Source organism: Nothobranchius furzeri, chromosome 2, assembly GCF_043380555.1.
Source record: "Nothobranchius furzeri strain GRZ-AD chromosome 2, NfurGRZ-RIMD1, whole genome shotgun sequence".
In the NCBI taxonomy this organism is placed as follows: domain Eukaryota; kingdom Metazoa; phylum Chordata; class Actinopteri; order Cyprinodontiformes; family Nothobranchiidae; genus Nothobranchius; species Nothobranchius furzeri.
In genome coordinates this window covers 78497650-78519536 of record NC_091742.1, presented here as the reverse complement: position 1 = coordinate 78519536, position 21887 = coordinate 78497650, and the positions used below count along the sequence as shown (strand labels likewise).

General features: G+C 45.3%; 1 protein-coding gene across 3 annotated transcripts; it reads left to right on the top strand.

The window, feature by feature from the left end:
- The first annotated feature begins 3876 nt into the window (after positions 1-3876).
- Positions 3877-8216, top strand: LOC139066397 (spectrin alpha chain, non-erythrocytic 1-like). Of its 3 annotated transcripts, XM_070548945.1 has the most exons (8): positions 3877-4053; positions 6399-6521; positions 6592-6809; positions 7233-7325; positions 7436-7540; positions 7613-7645; positions 7726-7761; positions 7970-8216. In XM_070548945.1, exons 4-8 carry the CDS (start codon positions 7260-7262, stop codon positions 8045-8047), a joined length of 318 nt encoding a protein of 105 aa, XP_070405046.1. In that variant the 5' UTR covers positions 3877-4053; positions 6399-6521; positions 6592-6809; positions 7233-7259; the 3' UTR covers positions 8048-8216. The 3 variants fall into 3 exon arrangements, with proteins under 3 accessions (XP_070405046.1, XP_070405044.1, XP_070405045.1); XM_070548943.1 differs by having other exon boundaries at positions 7613-7761; positions 7970-8074; XM_070548944.1 differs by lacking the exon at positions 3877-4053 and adding an exon at positions 5717-5823 and having other exon boundaries at positions 7613-7761; positions 7970-8074.
- Positions 8217-21887: the final 13671 nt, after the last annotated feature.

The following is a 21887-nucleotide window of genomic DNA, read 5'->3' as shown; positions in this document are numbered from 1 at the left end:
GCACCACAAGTATGTGTTTCCTTGTTCATGCTGGGGGTCATAGCTTTTTCTCTTTGCCATTAATCCAGCTAAACATCTATCAATCACTACTCCACCAAAGAATGAATGAGCCTCTAGAGCAGGGGCGGGGAACCCTGGTCCATCGAGGGCCAATATCCAGCATATTTTAGTTTCAACCCTGCTTCAACACACCTGATTTCAATCAGCAGGTGATTAACAGGCTTCTGCAGAGCCTGATGAGCTGCTGAACAGGTGAATCAACCACAGAATCAGAAGTGTTGGAGCAAAGACATGCAGAATACTGGCCCTTGAGGACCAGGGTTCCCCATTTATTTCCTGCCGTCTTCACACTTTCCGTCTTCACACTTTTCCCTCTCTTTCAGCCTTTTCTCTTCTCCTCAACCTTCTGTTTTTTTTTCTTTTCCAACATCCTCTGTTTCTGTCAGTTGTAATTGTCTGCATCCAAACATGTTTTCAAGTCGTGTAGCTCATGATCACAAGGCAGAGGATGTTAAACAGACTTAAAAGAAAACACACTGATTAAGATCCAACAAACCATGAGGGAAAATGTGCAAACAAAACATTTGTTGATTTATTTCTACTTCTAAGGTTTGTTACAGTGACAGTGTGTATTTTTCTGGCGATAGGGGGCAGTACTTACCTAAATCATTGCAAACAAGCAGTATTTTTATGTTTGAGTAAGACCTTACCAACAAATGGCCATTAGGGTAAAAAATCCCTGGGAGAACAACCTCCAGCAAAAGAATGAGCACATCAGACTCCCTTTCATCACTGGCAATGAGTGAAGAAGTAAATGTGTTAAACAACAATGTTTATAAATGGTGAACATTTTGTAACTTTTGTTACAGCAGTAGCTCAGGAGGTAGAGTGGGTTGTCCACTAATCGGAAGGTCGCAGGTTTGATTCCGACTCCCACCAGGGAATTGACGCTGGTGGTGATCGGAGGGACCGATGGCGCCAGTGTTCGGCAGCCTCACCTCTGTCAGTGCGCCCCAGGGCGGCTGTCTACATCGTAGCTCATCCCCATCAGTGTGTGAATGTGTGTGTGAATGGGTAAATGACTGATTGTGATTTGAAGCACCTTGAGGGGTTGTAGATTCCAATGAAGGTGTTATACAAATACAGACCCTTTACAATTTAACCATAAATGCAGTAAATGCATTTTGTACTCATGGGCTCCCAGGAAAGGAAACACGGCATCTAATATGTTGTTGCCCAGTGACTTATACCCGCTCCCATTTTAAACCCAATTTTTATGGTTATATGTTATGAAGCCACCAATATTTATCAACAACTGGGCATCTTTTAATTCATTTTCAGCAACATTTTGATGGATATTTCCAGAGAATAATAGTAAAAACTACACATTGTCTCTTTAAGACATAAACTGTGACCTCACTTTTATTGTTGCTTAAGCCTTTAAAGGAATTGCTCTGGTCATTCTGAGATGCAAAAGTCATAAATAATTGCAATCTTACTTATATGAACTTATTGAAACACATGACAAACAGATGTAATCATTGTGAATTAATACGCTGATTTGTAACATTTTAATAGCACTTTTCATACCAGAGAGTTTCTAGTCATCACTGTCCTTGCTTTTGTTTCTAATTCAAGTGTAAAGTTGGCAGCTGTACCTGCTGGATGTAGAGGTGATGTATTGTTTCCAATGGCTGAACTGACTTAAAGCATATGATGAGGTGGCTACTGGTACACTGTAAATATTGGAGCAGTTAACATTAATTACTACTGTTGCACAAAAAATTTTCTGTGACTGAATGGATTCATTGAAATGGTGTTTTAATATCAAGAGACTGCATTCGAAGTTATACTACAAACACGTAATACTTTAATCAAAAACCTGCAAACTAAAATCCTGTTTTTAGCCCTTCGGTGGATGATTAAAGTACTACAAGTGGTTATTTTAATAATGTAAGGAGACAAAAAGTTTTTTATCTCAATCTCTTTTTCTTTTTTTGTCCCCTGTGTGGCCCATCTGGTTGTAAAGCAATCACAACTGATGTTTGAGTGCTGAAGGCAAGCCTTTTAACAGGGTAGACAAACCTTGGAGTCCCATTGTTTGGATAGTATTTTCATTAGTTGTACAAAAATGTAAGTAAATGCCAGCTAGTAGCAACAAGTTTCAGTCAGCTCCATATGTTCCTCACCATCAATGTGAGAATCCACACTCGGGAGGAACTAGACAGATCGCTAAGCTTTTTTTTTCTTCTTTTTTTTTTCTTTTGACAGTCGAAGGATTTGAGTGCATGGACGTCAGAACGGTTTTGGGCCAAGCTGAAGAAATTAAAGCCCAATATTGTGCAGGTTGGTATTTATAGCCACAGACCGGCAAACGGAGGCAGGTCTGGACTCAGTGACCTCACTCTGGAGTCACTTGTGGAGTGTGTGATAAGCCTTTAATTTTTGTCTTTAGCTCTGCAGACCATTTATTGCAGCACTAAATTACCGAACAGTTGCACAACTTAATTACAAAATTGCACAGGACGGTTCGTTTGACAACACCTGCTGACATGAGAGCCCAAACTGCGATAGAAATGCTCTCCTGAAATTGCAGACCCATATCAGAACACGTTGGTCCTTCCCACACCCAGATGGATCAAAGGCTATAGTGATGCCTCTGGTTGAAACGGCTTTTTTCAGGAAGGAAAAAGCTCCTTTGCATAACCCAAGTATTCATAATCTGCAGCAAACCTCTGAGATCCACAATGAGGCAGTGATAGAAGTGGCAAGAAATGTCAAAACGCCATCAAACTCAGTCTCACCTAGAGCATTTCCACCACCCATAGGGTGCTACCGCAGTTGGCAACTATAGGGACCGTTGATGCAGACTGGTGGAAAGAAATCACTAAGAACAACTCCGATAGCTAAAAATGTCAAGTACCTCTCTTGAGCATCAGGAAATGTGAAAAGGCCTGCTCCCCTCCCAAGTGCTGTTTGACATTCATCTGGAAATTTATAGTGATTCATCAAACTATTCAAAGAAACAGCCTTTGTTCTGGAGTATAGCTACACGAATGATTTGGAACTTGTTTTTATTAAACAGAACCCCTTGATTGGATGCAGTGCTAACATTTTTCCTGTGAATTAACTGATGATGGATGCTCCTTGAATGACAAACCTCATCCAATCTTGAGTAATGAGAAAATGAAACAGTCATCAATCAAACTCACTTTCCAAAGTCAAACGCAAGTCATGAATCTGACTCTGTGATGGACGGGCAGTCTCCTCATCTACATGATGATTTTCTGAATGAGACGCCAGACCAATCACAAAGAGACATAATCATTTTTTAAGATGGGGGCAGATGACAATTACTTTCATTAGCTGGAGTGCCAGGCCTTGTGGGTACTTTAAATTCTCACAATATGACATTGTCCAAGTGACAGTTGTCTTCTGAAAATGAATTATGAGAGCATATTAAGCTCAAAGATGACTATAGTGCTTGTGTTGAAGAGCTGAATCAGTGTTTTGCATTTCTTATGCTTGACCAAGCCCCCACAATGCCGCTCTAAAAATGGTCCCATCCCGGAAGTAAGAAAAATTGCAGTTCCACCCTCATCCGCTGGGGGCTGGTGCCAGAAGCGAGCAAATCCTCATTGACTCCCATGTTAAAAATGCCGATTTCACAGCAGAAATAAACATGTTTACAGCCTGGTGCCAAAACATGTTTTTTGTCTAAATTATCTAGTTTATACTCATGACATCTCTGAGGGGGGTGAATTTTTTTCTCACTCTTCTGTTTAAGTGTATTGAAAGCCCAAAATTCTGTATAATTAATGAGCATCCGACACACGTGACCGCCGCCTCAGACCCACGTGACCACAGAGCTAGCTCCGTGGAAAGGCCTCAGTACAGCCTCGGTCTGGCTTGGAAACTGCTCCGGCATTTTGAGTCTCTGTGTTTGTGTATTCTTCTTTGGATATTATTGGTGCAATTGTTGGACAAAATGACTTGCAGTGGTATTAATTGCACTAATAGAGCGTCCAAGGAGTCTCCACTTCATTTTTTTCGGTAAGTTAAAATCTATATTCGTATTTTACGTCACTGCCACCTTTAAACTAGCTGAGTTTACCGAAGTAGCTAGCTAACTATCAGTTTAACATGTAGCATGTACTGTTTAACCATGAAATTTAAATGTAAAATACGGTAAAATAATTAATAGGGCATATTTAGATGGGTAATAGGGTAAAACCCAGTGCATTTAAGATAAAAATGGGTTGAAATATGACGGAGCGCTAAGAGGGAGACTTCTGTGTCCATTCTTCCATCCCGTAACCCCCAGCGGTCAGGCCGGGCAGCCTGACCGATCCGGCGCCTACTTGCTGCGCCTAGCTGCTGCGCGGTCTGACCGCTCGTGGAGTTTTTCATGTCTGACTTTAACCGCATCTACCGTATTACGGCGTGAGCGCAACAGCGACAACTTAATATCGATGTGTAAGCAGCCTGAGTGGTAGGGTGTTTTCATCTGAACCCTTAAAACCTCGAGCAGGCTACGCTGCACTATTGACGTGTTAGCGCGCGGCGCAACTTAGCAACGTGACATGTCTCTGAGAAAGCGTAAAACACGGACGCTTCTTCTGAAGCGGAAAATAACACCTCTTTTTAAGCAGAGCAGGATGTCGCCTCGGCTCGTTCACGGCCGAGCCGGACTGAGCTCGATAACATTGACCAAGCACAGCCACTGGGTCGTTGTAGCTGCCACCAGGCCTGCTGAAGGAACTCCAGCGGGTTTCATCAGACTTGTAAAGTTTCTTGTTTTTGCTGGGGATTTCTGTATTTTACCGCTCCCTCCTGCAGTCTTCCCCTATTAAAATTTAAAATGTGTAACTTTATGTATTGTGATGAATGACTAATATTCATGTAAAACTAAAACGTTAGGCATTTAGGGGGAAAAAACAAAATAATAAACATTATACAGATGTCAAATAAATCAAACTGTAATTAAACTATATATTTTCAAAGTCATATAGACAGCATGATGGTTTGTGTGATCCGCGCGGTTTCACTTACACCCCTTTAATGATCAGGCTGTTTTTTATTATTTTTATCAGCTGATAGCAGTTAAAATTATGGTAAAAAATACTTTTATCTGTTTTTGATAACTTAATGCCCAGGAAGAGCATCTTCCTGGGCATTAAATATAACCCAAATATTTTATTATGAGCAGATCTGATGAAGGTGTAGACAAGCAGTCTGCAAAGTAAAACTTGTTTAGAGTCCAAACTCTTACTAAAGCTTTTGAAAAGAAAAAATGGTTGAATTTTGAGAAATATCCACAACAGGGGAGCGACACCTCTGAAAAATGTATATTTTCTCTGAATTCATAGAATAATGTGAAGATTCTGGGAAAAGTTGGGATTCTGAGATTAAAACGTAAATCTTTCTAATCATAATTCTGGCAGTTTTTGTGTCCTTCTGCTGTGGAAAGTCGTGCAACATGAAGATACTGAGAAGATGCTTAAAACCTGTATTTTTATTCCATCCATAAATAAAATCATGAGCTATTTTTTTAATCCAAATTTGATCCAAAGGGCCATCGTTGGTTCCAGACCCGTTCTAGAACATTCCTCTAATCTTAAAGTCATCATCAGTTTCTTCCTTTTAACAAATATTTATTTGTTCAAATATTTAATATTTATAACTGGAATATTTGTTCCTCCCTCTCCCACTGCAGTTAGTCCTGTCCTGCAACCCTGTTTTTGCAGCTTAGTGAAGCCAACCATCACTAACCTGGGGGTGGTTTTGGACCCAGAGATGCGGATGGACTCCCACATTAGCCAGGTGGTTAGATCCTGCTTTTCCCGGCTTCGCCAGCTACCAAAGATGAAGTCCATCCTGAAAGACGTGTCATATTTTCTCCCCAAGCTGGACCTGACCGTCATGTATCGGTCCAAAATAGTGTGATGATATTGTGTTTTTTGTACATAACAGACTTTTTAACAGACAAATTTGTCGCATTCTCCGACACCTCTTCACGGGCTCGCCACAGTAAATATTCTATTTGGCAAGAGATAAACTTTATTGTATTTATCCTAGTGAATCTATAATTAAACGGGTAAACTAGTAGTAGCACATCCAACATCAAAGAAAGTAAAATGTTACTATCAGGAGAGGGAGAATGTTTAAGTGGTTAGCAGCAGTGTGCTAGCCGATGGCCCCCTCCATGAGGCCACCACAGCTCAGCAAAACATCATTGTAGCTTCTTCTGGGGAGAAAAACACTTAGAGAAAAAATAAAGTTAACAGCTGAAATAGCAGGAAATAATACAGTTAAAGAGCAGATTGTAGAAGAAAGAAACCCCTGGGTTAAACTGGTCTGTCTACTGCATAATGCTGAACTCTAACATGTGTCCTCAGGGAAGGACCTGATTGGTGTCCAGAACCTGCTGAAGAAGCACCAGGCTCTGCAGGCTGAGATCACAGGTCATGAACCTCGCATCAAGGCTGTCACCCAGAAAGGAGAGACCATGGTGGAAGAAGGTAGAGCAGGTCTGGTCCTGACATGTTTCTGAGGTGTCTGCAGGTTCTGGCTCACTTTTTTTGGGTCCAGGTCACTTCGCTGGTGAGGAAGTGAAGACTAAACTGTGGGAGCTTCATGGACGTTGGGACACGCTGAAGGCCAAGGCGTCCCAGAGGAGGCAGGACCTGGAGGACTCTCTGCAGGCCCAGCAGTACTTTGCGGATGCTAATGAGGCCGAGTCCTGGATGAGGGAGAAGGAGCCCATCGTTGGAAGTCCAGACTAAGGGAAAGACGAGGACTTGGCCGAGGTATGGAAGTCCCTTCCTGAGAAACTCCAATCGCTTTTCTTTGCTCTCTTTCCAGTCCTTCATAATTAGTGTTTCTGTATTTGTCATTTCCTTCGGTTGTCTACCAGACGTCGTTGCTCGTTTGAGCGTCTCATGGGTTAGGGGTAGAAGTGCTGGCCTCGCACAGGAAGTGATGACAAACGTGTTCCCGTCGCTCTTATTTCAAACGGTTTACAAGCTGTGATGTGTGTTCCCGCTGCAGAGCAGCCATGACACGTGGCTGCCGGCAGAAGGCTCACGCTTTTCCACTAAACACCCGCAGAGCTACGTCTGCGGTGAACTGAGCAGGGTTTGTTTTACGGTGGCGGATCCGATTGGACCATCGCTGCGAGAAAGCTCCACTTGTGTCAGACGAGCTGAAGGTTCTGATGTTCTGCTCCACAGGCTCTCCTGAAGAAGCACGAGGCCCTGATGTCGGACCTGTCGGCTTACGGCAGCAGCATCCAGGCCCTGAAGGAGCAGGCCCAGTCCTGCAGGGTGAGTTCAGAACCCTCGGCCCGTCAGAACATTCTTATCCACCACGTTCTAACACCAGACCTGTTAAACCGAACGCAACAAGGTAATCAGCAGGTGCTTTTGTCCTGCAGGACCTGAAGGCCAACGAGTCCCGCCTGAGGGACATCAACAAGGTGGCATCTGAACTGGAGTCAGAAGGTCTGATGGCTGAGGAGGCTCCTATGGTTCAGGCTCAGGTGAGCGTCACCTGTCTGCAGCAGCTGGTCCCTCTCACTTCCTGGTTTAACTCTGCTCGTCTCTGTTTGTAGCAACAAGAACATCTGGGTTCTGCTCCTGGAAAGGTGCATGTTGTCCTCCGCCTCCACCAGAACCAGACGTGGTGTTTATGTTACCACTCATTTGTTTGTTTGTTTGTTTACAGGATGAAGCCGACTCTAACACGGCGTCACCCTGGAAGGTGAGTTCATTCAGCTGATCAGAGGTCACCTCTGATGGCAGCAGTCACGGCCGACCGTGCTGACATCACACAGGAATTCAGGTGACCCGGCAGGCACCAGGTGCTGGTGAAAGTGGGGACATGTCAGCTGGTTGCCATGGCTACAGTTATTTTTATGCATCTGTATGACTGCTGACTGGTGTGTGTTTCCTGTGACCTTTGACCTCAGACCGTACGGTTGGGCGTTCAGACGACGGCTAACTTTAATTCCATCAAGGTAAGAGGAAGCTCTTCCCTTCCTGTCTGAGCGATCCGTCTCCAGGTTTCCTCGTCCGGCGTCCAGCCCGCTGGCATCCACCTTCATCTCACCTTCATCTCATCTCACTTCATTTATAGTGCAATACTTTCACATTATCATTTTCCCACACTTCTGTATACCTGTATTTTGTTGTTTTTCAATAAAGAATGACAAATTATTTAAGTTTGGTTTTTGTTGCACACAAATATATATCTGTAAGAAATATCTACAAAGCTAATGTTTACATAACAAGTATGATTGGGTTTTGCAATACGGCACTCAAGTTTATTTTAGTAAGATTTTCAAACCAAGTAAAGTTAGTAAAGAACACATTTCTATTGTCTGCTAAGAAACTGTTGGGATTTAAAATGGGCCTGTTGTACAAATAACTTGTAAATGATTATTCCTCACTTTTGTCTTAACCAAAGAAATTCCAGTAATTGAGCAAAAACATTTATTTTTAACACTACATTTTATAAAACAGGGCGCAAAGTGTCGGCACATGTATGTATGTATGTCGATGGTCCGCCCCAACCAAACAAAAAATAACAGGTTTGGCCTAGTTGTTTAAAGTACAAAACCATACATGAAGTGGTCAAGACAAGTACTTGTTACTTACACTTGCTTTGTGTAGCTGACGTTGACACACAGGCTGCCATGGTGACCTTTTAATAGATCTAAGAAAAAAATGTAATAAAAGAATGAAACTTAAAAACTCCCAAACCTCATGTCATATTTACTAATCAGCTATGGCTGATTTATTGTTTGGATCACAGTGAGTTACACTAATTCTAATATATTTTTATTTCTATTATACATACATACTTTTTAACTGTTATTTTCACATGACTGTTATCAGGCTCTCTTGTTCTGGTTCTGATGATAATCCCGTGTCTTCCAGTAAGTTATCTTGTGCTTACTTCATCTGTATAATGTCTCTTTACTTTTGGTAAATTGTACTGAGTCCAGAATAAAGGCTAGTTGGCTGTACAAGATACAAACAAGTATTACGTTTTGGAAATATATGCAACACCGCCAGCATCTGTTAGAGCCTGTGGCGGGGTGCTGAGGGCCGGCTCCAGCCCAGGAATGAGCTCTACACGCCGGCCGGGAGGGTTTGAAACACCGCCATCCTCTCCTCTGCTGGCTGTTCATTCTGTTATGGTTACCGGTGCTTGTGTTGCAATGTGAAACGTTTGGTCTCAGATTTTGTAAGAAAGATAATAAAATGTCCCCCCAAAATACGACTTAAATATATTTTCTCTTCTTCATGATACATTTAATGGCTGGTGCGACTCAGGAGTGTTAGCGCCGAAAAAAACTGTACTGAAAACTTGCTCAAAGCAAAATGTATTCATTACGGAAATAAATTATAAACTTACCGATTTAAAACTTTTTTAATACAGGTACTTCTCACGAACAGGCGCAGAAAACCTCCACCTAAACTCCGTGTGAGGTTCAGGTCGATGGGTGTTCCAATTAGCTCCGGTTGGGTTGAAGCTAGGTGGCTACATCCGTTAGCTCGGCTCCCACCTCCGCTTTAGCTTTGGGTTAGCCAGGGTTAGCTTCAGGTTAGCTCGTAGCTAGTTCGCCTGGGTGTCGTCACTCGAGCCCAGCCTTACAGCCACACCCTCAGCGCCTCCTCTCTTCCCTTTTATGGAATTGTCTGGGCTGGACGGAACCTGTGACACGGTCAAAATGGCGGTGGTGGACACCTCCCATTATGGACAGATAACGTGTTATTGAAGCCTATGGAATCGAATTGTCCAGTATATGTACAGTCTATGTGCTTGACAGACACACACACACACACACACACACACACACACACACACACACATGTGCGCAAAAAAAATGTCCCTGTAGATTAATGCTGATAACCCCCCATGAGCCATGAACAGGGTTTCTGTGTGACACACATATGAGACATGAAGATACACTGCATATTCATCTCCTGGGGTAGAACTAATTAGCACAATGGGCAAATTTTCAGGTCTGTCCACTCCATCAAGTATTGCAAAAACCAAACCAGCTGAATTTACAAATATGACAGTGGAAGACCAAAATCTGTTTGTCTTCAGGTAGCACTTGAAGCAAGCTGGGTTAAAGAGGTGTTTCATCACAAAGCAGCCTTTGTTCAAGCATAAAACAATAGATTTCCCATTGAAAGGGTAAGAATTTCATGCCCCAGAAAAAAGATAAACAGAATGGTGAACCTAGCCACAGCATATGAGAGCACTCTTGAAGAAATTGTACGCCTTGTAGGTGATCCCTGGCCGCCAAAACTTTGAGAACCCCTGAGTAATAAACCACTGCCCCCTGATTTATAAACACTATCAGGTTCAAAGTGTATAAACAGCTGGAACCACCACCAGATCTGAAGAAACACTGGTTTCTGGAAAATGCTGTAAAAAAGGACTGAACTCTGGCTTTAATTAAAGCAGTGCAGTCTGGCAGCAGATAAATAAGTTTTCCCATGAACAGGAACATCAAGGAGAAAGAACAAGGGAAATTAAAAAAGTGCCAAGGTAAATAAATGACCTATGCTTATGTAGCCGTCGTCGTCGTCTTCCTCCGCTTATCCGGGTCCGGGTCGCGGGGGCAGCATCCCAACTAGGGAGCTCCAGGCCGTCCTCTCCCCGGCCTTGTCCACCAGCTCCTCCGGCAGGACCCCAAGGCGTTCCCGGACCAGATTGGAGATGTAACCTCTCCAACGTGTCCTGGGTCGCCCCGGGGGCCTTCTGCCGGCAGGACATGCCCGAAACACCTCCCCGGGGAGGCGCCAGGATGCATCCTGACCAGATGCCCAGACCACCTCAACTGGCTCCTTTCGATCCGGAGGAGCAGCGGTTCTACTCCGAGTCCCTCCCGAATGTCCGAGCTCCTCACCCTATCTCTAAGGCTGAGCCCGGCCACCCTACGGAGGAAACTCATTTTGGCCGCTTGTATCCGCGATCTCGTTCTTTCGGTCATTACCCAAAGCTCATGACCATAGGTGAGGATTGGGACGTAGATCGACCGGTAAATCGAGAGCCTGGCTTTCTGGCTCAGCTCCCTCTTCCCCACGACAGATCGGCTCAGCGTCCGCATCACTGCAGACGCCGAACCAATCCGCCTGTCGATCTCCCGATCCCTCCTACCCTCACTCGTGAACAAGACCCCGAGATACTTAAACTCCTCCACTTGAGGTAGGACCACTCCCCCGACCCGGAGTTGGCAAGCCACCCTTTCCCGGTCGAGAACCATGGTCTCAGATTTGGAGGTGCTGATCCTCATCCCCGCCGCTTCACACTCGGCCGCGAACCTACCCAGCAAGAGCTGAAGGTCAGAGCTGGATGAAGCTAGGAGGACCACATCATCCGCAAAAAGCAGAGACGAGATTCTCCTGCCACCAAACTCGACACACTCCACACCACGGCTGCGTCTAGAAATTCTGTCCATAAAAGTGATGAACAGAACCGGTGACAAAGGGCAGCCCTGGCGGAGTCCAACCCTCACTGGGAACAGGTCCGACTTACTACCGGCTATGCGGACCAAACTCACGCTCCTCTGGTAAAGGGACTGAATGGCCCTTAACAGAAAGCCACCCACCCCATACTCCTGGAGCGTCCCCCACAGGGTGCCCCTGGGGACACGGTCATAAGCCTTCTCCAAATCCACAAAACACATGTGGATTGGTTGGGCAAACTCCCATGCCCCCTCCATCACCCTTGCAAGGGTATAGAGCTGGTCCACAGTTCCACGGCCAGGACGAAAACCACATTGCTCCTCCTCTATCTGAGATTCAACTATCGATCGGACCCTCCTCTCCAGTACCTTGGAGTAGACCTTTCCAGGGAGGCTGAGGAGTGTGATCCCCCTATAGTTGGAACACACCCTCAGGTCACCCCTCTTAAAGATGGGGACCACCACCCCGGTCTGCCACTCCCTAGGAACTGCCCCCGATGACCACGCAATGTTATAGAGACGTGTCAACCATGACAGCCCTACAACACCCATAGCCTTGAGATACCCAGGACGAACCTCATCCGCCCCCGGGGCTCCGCCACTGTGTAGTTGTTTGACTACCTCAGCAACGTCTGCCCCCGAGATCGGACAGTCCATCCCCAGGCCTCCCAGCTCTGGTTCCTCCTCGGAATGCGCATTGGTGGGATTGAGGAGCTCCTCAAAGTATTCCTTCCACCGTCCGACTATAGCCTGAATTGACGTCAGCAGCTCCCCATCCCCACTGTAAACAGTTTGAGCGAGTTGCTGCCTTCCTCTCCTGAGGCGCCGGACAGTTTGCCAGAACCTCTTTGGAGCCGATCGATAGTCTTTCTCCATGGCCTCACCAAACTCCTCCCACGCCCGAGATTTTGCCTCGGCAACTGCCACTGCTGCACCCCGCTTGGCTATCCGGTACCTGTCTGCTGCCTCCGGAGACCCACAGACCAGCCACGCCCTGTAGGCCTCCTTCTTCAGCCTGACGGCTCCCCGAACCTCTGGTGTCCACCAGCGGGTAGGGGGTTGCCACCACGACTGGCACCGGCCACCTTACGACCACAGCTAGCAACAGCCGCCTCGACAATCGCAGAGTGGAACAAGGCCCACTCGGACTCAATGTCCCCCACTGCTCTCGGGGCGTGGTCAAAGCTCTGCCGGAGGTGGGAGTTGAAGACCGTCTTGACAGGTTCTTCTGCCAGGCGTTCCCAGCAGACCCTCACTATGCGTTTGGGTCTGCCAGGTCTACGCGGCATGTTCCCTTGCCATCTGATCCAACTCACCACCAGGTGGTGATCAGTTGTTAGCTCCGCCCCTCTCTTCACTCGGGTGTCCAAAACATACAGCCGCAGGTCAGATGATACGACTACAAAATCTATCATCGACCTGTGACCTAGGCTGCCCTGGTACCAAGTGTACCGGTGGGCCTCCTTATGTTCGAACATGGTGTTCGTTATGGCCAAACTGCGGCTTGCACAGAAGTCCAATAACAAAACACCGCTCGAGTTCAGATTAGGTGGGCCGTTCCTCCCAATCACACCCCTCCAGGTCAAGCTGTCATTGCCCACGTGAGCATTGAAGTCCCCCAGCAGGACAATGGAGTCCCCTGATGGAGCACTATCTAGCACTCGTCCCAGGGACTCCAAAAAGGGTGGGTACTCTGAACTGATATTTGGCCCATAAGCACAAACAACAGTCAGGACCCGTTCCCCGACCCGAAGGCGCAAGGAAGCTACCCTCTTGTCCCCCGGGGTAAACCCCAACACACAGGCAGAGAGTCTCGGGGCTAACAAAAAGCCAACCCCAGCCCTCCGCCTCTAGCCCGAAGCAACTCCAGCAAAGTAGAGTGTCCAACCCCTCTCCAGGTCTCGGGTTCCAGAGCCAATGCAATGTGTCGAGGTGAGTCCGACTATATCTAGCCGGTACCGCTCAACCTCTGCCACAAGCTCCGGCTCCTTCCCCGCCAGTGAGGTGACGTTCCATGTCCCAAAAACTAGTTTTCTTGTCCGGAGATTTGACCGCCAAGACTCCCGCCTTGGTCTGCCACCCGATTCGCATTGCACCGGACCCTTCATGTTCCTCCTGCGGGTGGTGGGTCCACAGTTGGACGAGCCCATGTATCCAGTTCGGGCTGGGCCCGGCCGGGCCCCATGGGCGAAAGTCCGGCCACCAGGCGCTCGCTCACGGGCCCCAACCCCAGGCCTGGCTCCAGGGTGGGACCCCGGTAACCCTCCGGGCCGGGTACTCCGACTCTTCGTTTTAACCTCCATGAAAGATCCTTCGAACCGTTCTTTGTCTCACCCTTCACCTAAGACCAATTTGTCATGGGAGACCCTACCAGGGGCACTAAGTGCCCCAGACAACATAGCTCCTAGGATCATTAGGGCACTCAAACTCCTCTACCACGATAAGGTGACGGTTCAACATCTAGAATCCTAGAACCCCCCAAGGTTCTTTACAACACAACAGTCTTTAACCCATTCACACACATATTCCCACCCTGGTGGTGATGGCTACAGCTAGCCACTGCTGCCCTGGAGTACACCGACAAAAGTGAGGCTGCCTCTGGTCACTCCCACCAGCAGGCAAGGGCGGCGAAGGGCCCTGCCAAGAGAAACAGTGACTGTGACAGACAGTGGTTCAGAATACATGTTGCAATGATGCGAACATATCCATATGTTAATTAATCATTTTACCTTAACAAAAACATCCAAACTCCCACCCAACCCACAAGCCACTTTGACGACATGATTGGGTATAATTGGACAAACATTTAATTTTTTTTTTTTTTCATTTTTAACATTTGCGTAGAGTTCAAAAGCAGAGTTTAATTTGAATCATTTTACAAATTACTAAAAGAATATCAGCTCTGTTACACGGAGAGCTGTTTTCAGGACCTTAAATGCAACTGGGCTGCTGACTCTGATCTCATTCATCTACAGGTGTGAGCCTTTTCCTCATTAGTTAAAGGTTAAGACTAAAAGTTTGGAACCAACTCCAAATGTGGCATTTGCATCTGGTGCTGCAAACCTCTTACTTCACAAAGAGCAAACAGGAATATTAATGTTGCCGAAATTGATAGTTTAGGACCTTGTAGGGAAAGGGGCTTTTATGCTAGCAGTGGAGATTCACAACCTTATATGTGACAGGAGATGGCATGGACTAAATTAAGAGGGTTTTGTAATCTCACAAGTCCACGTATGCAGACCTCAGTGCAGCCGTTCCACATTTGACACACTCTCGTTGGGGATTGATGCACCGCGAAGGTTGTGACAATACTGCATCTCTGCTGTAAGCGTACAGCTCACACACATGGTGTAAAATGGTGGTTAGTGGCACACCTCATTCTTGCCTTGTTGAACGCTGGTAGTTTGCCAAACTTTATAACCAGTTGTATACACACTTTATATTAATGCATATCTTTATGTTACATGTGTGTCATTGCTAGGTTTCACATGACGTTGCATCTACGCCACCAAATGCAAACAATGGTCCAGAAGTAGCCAGCGCTGCACAGAACGCTATTTACTTTGGTGACTAGGTGTTAAAATGCAAAAATTCTATGAGGTGTACGGTTGTTACAATCACTCTAATCGGGACAAAGACAAACGCTTTTTTCAACTCCCAAATGTAGTGCGCCACAAAGGACTTAATTAAAAAAAATGTACTGAAAGACGACGGCAGAAGGGGATCAGTAATCTACGACTTAAAACAGGAGCTGAAACGGACTATTCTGGAGATTATGGCGATCACTTTCTAACAGGTGAGAGATAACTGAGTGTTTTATTAAACAGCTGCTTATAAACAGCCATAAAAACAACAGGTCAACAGTTTTCTCCTCTTTTCACGTGTCCTCACCGCAAGTAGAGTGCTAATGTTTTTAGCAGTTAGCTTAGTGTTATAACATGGCCTTTATCCCTTATTAAAATAAAACAAACGTACCAGAAATTTGTAGATCCTAGCACATATCCATTGTTAGCAATAGCAACAGCATTATTATCATGAGCTAATGAATCAAAATAGCACAACTCAGCACCGAGGAAAAACAAGACTACGGTAATTTAAAGCTTCTCCGGACCAATAAAAGGTTAAACAACCCAAAAGAAAACAGTTGTAGGCTAACAGGCTTGTAACAGGCTGTCATTTGGTTTGAAGTATAATATGAGGAAGACAGCAAAAGATGGTTTGTTATGCCAATCACTTCAGTGCTTTCAGAGTGCAAATAGCTTAGTGTTGTAACATGTTGTTTATACCTTATTAAAATCAAACAAATGTAGCTTTGGATTTAAAAGGCATAAAAAGTTAGTTATAAGTAGATCATACCTTCTCAGTGGCCTAATGGTGGAGTGTCCGCCCTGGGACTTGGAAAATCGGGGCTCAAATCCTGGTCACGTCATACCAAACACTTTAAAAATGGGACCCAATTTCTCCTTCCTTGACACTCAGCACCAAGGGGTTAAACCACCAAATAGTTCCCGAGCGCAGCCATAGCTGCAGGTAACCGCTCCCCACGGGGATCGGTCAAATGCAGGGATGAATTTCACCAGTGTGTGTTGAATTAATGGGACTTCACCATTAACTTTATTCTAGCACATACTCATCGTTGGCATTAGCGATAGCATCATTATCATGAGCTAATTATTTAAAATAACGCAACTCACTAGCAAAAACAAGACAACAGTCCTTTAAAGCTTCTCTGGATCACTAAAAGGTTAACCAACCTGAAATAAAGTAGCTGTAGGCTAGTGTAATGTGAGGCAAGCAGCACAGGTAGTTTGTTATGCCGATTGCTTCAGCGCTGGGTAAATCATTTACCTTCAGTTGATGAAAAGTACGACTTTTAAAACTATATGGGTCATACCCAAAGGAAAATGTATTCTTTCCCAATATCACGTCTGTGTCAGGTCATTTAAAGCTTTAGTAAAATCGCTTTCATCCACCACGCTGTTTTCTAGTGGAGCAAAACACTTCCTGTACCCCATTTGACTTTCGCATGACTGCAGAGTGACATGAGTCAAGTGAGTGAAACCCAGCAATTCACGCCAAAAGCTTGACTCTTTCAAAAACTATCAAATTCTTCCCATTCTGTCCATAAGGGAGGTTTCTAGCTACCAGCTCATAAACAGTTTACAGAGTCAAGCTCTGAAGCCTAAAAAGCCCTTTAAGGGACTGGCTGGCCACTTTAAGGGAGGAAGTGATTGGATTTCCTGCTGAAAGTTTCTGACTTAGTACACATTTGTTGCTAGAGTATGTTCAGTTCCTCCTTATTTTTTGAAAGTTATAGAAACTAAAAGAATGGTTTCCCTTTTTTACTCTAAATGCCACTGGAGCCTCCATTAGCTATGGGGTGATTCATGGAATATGCTCATGGTCAGTATGTTCTCATCCCTTTTCAGGTATTTGAATATACTTTGCCATCTTTGTGTGTGTGTGTTTTTTTTTATTATGGGTTTTTTTTTTTTTTTTTTTTGCTGTTATGGTTCCCGAGTGACTAAAAATTGAATTGCATGCTCAAAATAAAGTAGATGAAATGAAATTGTCTTTCTGTCTCCCTATTCATACTATAGTACTACATAATTGATTTAACATGACCAAGTTAAAATAAAAACATGACCTTTCCTTGTTTTCATGCAAGCTTGGTGCGAATGCAGCGTGGTAGCGAGTCTTGGATATGTAGGCTGTGTCTCAATTCAGGGTCTGCATCCTACGTCGGCCGGATTCGTCACAGCGCCGCGACTAGGCCTGTCCCAATTCGAAGACTCCTTCAAATGCGGTCGACGAATCCGGCCTTCTTTTCGCCTGAATGAAGGATGGGTTCGGTGTATCCTTCAATGGGTAGCATTTCCCAAGATGCCTTGCGGGCCGGCCGGCAGAAAAACGGCGGACAGTGAAGCGGGAGCTGTTGGAGAGGATTGCGCATATAAATGTCAGTATAAACTTGAAAACTGTTAGGTTAAGGACTTTTGGTGATACATGAACGTTATTTTAGTTAGAAATGTTACAGTAAAAGTGCTTGTATTGCGGTCTCGGCTCGTATGTTCGGCCGTTCGGTGTCGTACTTCTCCCGCTACGTTTTCCCCCTGATTTTAATAGAAGTTTGTATTTTAGGTACAAGAGAAAACCAGGGACTTTATTAAGCTTAGGGTGGAGATGGACCACATGATCACTGGAGCAAAGTATTCGGCGGCTGTGGCATGGAGGTACAATAACATCTCATATTTCAAAAACTCGTTTGAGTTTATTTTTTTCTGTGAAAACATGAAAGGAATAACCCGTTGTCCTCTTTTCTCTTCCTGTTTCTTTTCTTACATGTTTGTTAAGACTATTCTGGAGAAAATGGGCATCCAGGGGAAGGTGCCAGTGATGACCAGCTTCTGGAGCTGATCAGGGAGGACATGAGGCTGCAGAGGGAGGCAGAGCAGCAGAGGGCACAGGAGAGAAGGGAGAACTTTGACAGCTTTTTACTTTGCTAGTAAAAAATGGTTAATAAAGATTAAACATGTACATATAAAAGAAATATCTAAATAAAATCAGTTCTGATTTAAACCCTTGAATTTTATTTTGGTTTACAAATGAGAATTGTTTACTAGAGGGTATCCCGCTGGGTCTGAAAAGTTTTAAAATGTGATAAATCGATTTTGGTCAAATTAAGACCCTTAGAAAGTATTAAAAACTATTATCACATCTTTGCTCAGGCTCAGCTTGTCGAAAGTATTTTCTCTGAATTAGCTCTCCAACAGTCAAGGAAATGATTAAAGATCTAAACAGAACTTTCAGCTCCATCGTTTAAAGTTCCTTCTCCCTTCTGCTCAGCGGTTCCACGGTTGCTAGGCGACGGAACGTTCGCCGAGGGAGTTAATGAAGGCTAGGCCTGTCCAAATTCACAGCCGTTAACATCCGGTCTACCCGGCCGATGGAGGACCCAGCCCACGTCGGCCGAGTAGGCTGGGTCCATCGAAGGATGCAGACCCTGAATTGAGACACAGCCGTACAGTGCCACGGCCAGGCAGACAAAAAAGTGCATCAAAGTTTTGTGCCTTAATTGAAATAAACATGGTTATGAATAAATATATGTTTATATGTCTAAGGCCCAAAGTGAGCCACCGGCTGAGGCAGATAGATGGATCAAACAAGGGTTAGAGACAGATGTGGCTGTTTGTGAAGCAGAGCAGGGAAGGAAAAAGCATCCACATAAATAATGGGCAACACACCCATGCAAGAGGACAGTAATTAGGAAAGTGACAATCAGAAAGAGACTTGGGTACAAAAATAGACAAAACAGAAACTCCAGAGGCACTTTGAGTTCTGCATCCTTCCACCAAATGCAATATCTCTCACTGTGAAAAGAAAGTCATCTGGGCCTGCTGAATAATTGGATGAGTTCTTCCTCCATGTTCTCACCTAACTACAAAGTGTTTTCCCCCATCATAATTCACCCATGAATTTATTTTTAAATTTTGTCTTTCTTCTTCTTAGCTGAAAAGATTGGTCTATAGACTGAGTCACCACTTTGGGATTGGGATTTACAACAGCAGCCAGATATAATTATGAACATAGTGGAAGTCTATTTTTAAATAAAGCTTGATTAACAACTAGATAAATTGCATTTGTTGCAGAAATGTTGTTTGAATGCTGGATAGCTTAAACTGTTAGCTGAATCAGCTTAATAGCTGAACTGAAGCCTAAAGTAAGCAAAACTGTCAAAATGAGCTGAAGGTGTTGAAAGATGAAGAAGCAAAAATCACTAACAAGCAAATAAAGCACAAAAAATAAGTGAAGAATGGAGAAAAATAATCCTAAATAGCAAAAAAACTGGCATCTGTGAACAGGGTCAGAATTTAAATTTTTGACTCACCGGCCAAGTTGGCTGGTAGATGATGAAAATCTACCGCCCAAGCATATTTTTTACCTGCCAAAATTCTAAAAGATTTAGATCTACCTAAAGCATGTTATTCTATATTATGTTGATTCCAAACAGAGAGGAGTGACAAAATAATTAAAACATCAATTAATAAGAAAAACAACTTTTACGTCATTTTACTATTTATTTATTTTTTAGAGATGTTTTTATGAACTCGTTCATTGAAATCTAGTCATGTCATGTGCCTGGATGAGTGCTCCTCTCTTTTTTGTTCTATCTTTGAGCTACTGTGCTTCAGGAGAAGGAGGCTTCAGCTGCAGCTCATTCACAATCAGCGGGTCCAGCTATAAGTGTCGTGGTCTGGGGAAGGTGCTTAACCCAGGACATGCAGAATCACAACACAACTCACAGGTTTTAAACAAAATGATAAAAGTTTATTTATATAACGAGAACATAAGGCGCACTGGAAATTCCAGCGGAGGTCGGGAGGACGGAGCGCAGCATCTGAGGAGGGGGAGCGGAGATAAAGGTGAGTCCTGAGAGGTAAGTCTTAACTCGTAAGGTGCAGAGATAAGACTTACAGGGAATTAGGTAGGTGAAGGTATAGGGAAGGGCAGATCTAGAGTCGGGGTGTGTCCAGGTGAGTAGGTCCAGGGGAGGGAGCGTGTGGAGAGCAGGTGAGCTGAGCGGATGGAGGAGAACACCAGAGCGCTGAGTCTGGAAGGTTTATGTAGAAGGTGAATATTCAGGTGAGTAACAGAATCCAGAGATGTTTCTGCACCAGTGATGATCCAAAATCCTGAGGCAGCCGAGAACAACACAAAATTACAAAAAAAATAAAAATAAATCAATAAATCCCAAAAGTCACAAGAGTCACAAAAAATACTAGATCACTGGAAGGCTGGAAAACTACCGAGTTGTAGTAATCATCCCGCGTCGAGGTGTGTTCCCCCACTCCTTTAGTAGCTGGTACCACTGATTGTTAATCTGCCACAGCTGGAAGCCTCCCTCTCCTGAAACACAACTCAAAGCTGGAATGTTTGAGAAGAGTACTCACCCCGACTCATGACAGTACCCCCCCCCTTCAACGGACGCCTCCTGGCATCCCGGCAGATGCCGCCTCGAAGTCCCGGATAAGGGACGGCTCGTCAATAAAGGAACGTGGAACCCAGGAGCGTTCCTCAGTACCGTACCCCTCCCAGTCAACGAGATACTGGGTGCCCCGGCCACGAGGTCGGGAGTCCAAAATCCTGCGGACAGAATAAACAAGACCCCCCTTGTAGAACCTTGCCGGTGGAGGAGGAGCAGGTGTGGGGTGGAGATGACTCGTGGTCACTGGTTTCACCAAGGATACGTGAAACACTGGGTGGACCTTGAGTGAGCGAGGAAGGTCCAGCCGGACCGTGGAGGGAGTAGGGATGTCCAGGATCTTGAACTGGGTGACAGTTTGCGGTTGGTTGCTTTCAGGGGGATATCCTTAGAGTAAAGCCAGACCTCCTGGTCAGGAGCATAATCTGGAGCTGGACGCCACTGGTGATCAGCCAACCTCTTGTTGTTTTCAGCAGTTCTGTCCAAGGCCGCCCGGGTGGAGGCCCAAGCCCGTTTGCCCCCCCGAAGGAACTGTGGAACTGTGGAACTGCGGAAAGGGCTGGAGACAGTGGGGGGAACAGGGAAGGCTGATAACCCAAGGAGGACTCAAAAGGGGACTGACCTGTTGCGGTAGAGACGTGGGAATTGTGTGCGTATTCGATCCAAGCGGCGTGTGAACTCCATGACGATGGATGAGCAGAACACACACAGCGTAACATTGCCCCGAGTTCTTGATTCATCTGCTTGCATTGGCCATTTGTCTGAGGAAGGTGTCCAGATGTTAGAGCAACTCGAGCCCCCAGAGCCTCTGCAAACTCTCTCTAGACTCTGGAAATAAACTGGGGTCCTCAGTCCGATAAAATCTTCTCCGGGATACCGTGCAAATGGAAAACATGTTTGATTAGTAGTTTGGCTGTGACTGTAGATGAAGGGAGAGATTTTAAAGGAATGAGATGGCAGGCTTTAGAGAATCTGTCTACAATGGTAAGTATGGTGTTAAACCCCTGAGAATTCGGCAGACCACATACAAAATCCAGAGCCAGATGAGACCACTGTCGAGAGGGGATCGGTATTGGGTTCAGAAGTCCTGCCGGAGACCGGTGGTCTCCCTTCTGCTGAGCACAAATGTGACAACCAGAAATATAGTCCTTGGCATCCCTGTACATGGAAGGCCACCAGAACGTACGTCTGATGCGTGCTATTGTTCGTCCAACTCCGGGATGGAGTGAAAATCTGCCGGTATGTGCCCAATGAATAACCTTGCCTCTCACCACCTGCGGATTCCAAAGTCTGCCAGGGGGTCCCCTACCTGGACCTGGATTAGTTCTCTGGGCCTCCAACACCTGGTCTCAGATTTCCCACATTACTCCTCCCACCACACACGCAGGGGGCAGGATCGTGGAGAGTTCAGTCTCCTAG

Bases quoted from the DNA above. Each gene is read 5' to 3' on its own strand.
- LOC139066397 (XM_070548943.1), top strand. From the start codon at position 7,260: ATGTCGGACCTGTCGGCTTACGGCAGCAGCATCCAGGCCCTGAAGGAG. The intron at 7,326-7,435 runs GTGAGTTCAGAA...TTTGTCCTGCAG, and splicing joins AGCAGGCCCAGTCCTGCAGG to GACCTGAAGGCCAACGAGTC. The intron at 7,541-7,612 runs GTGAGCGTCACC...CTCTGTTTGTAG, and splicing joins CTCCTATGGTTCAGGCTCAG to CAACAAGAACATCTGGGTTC.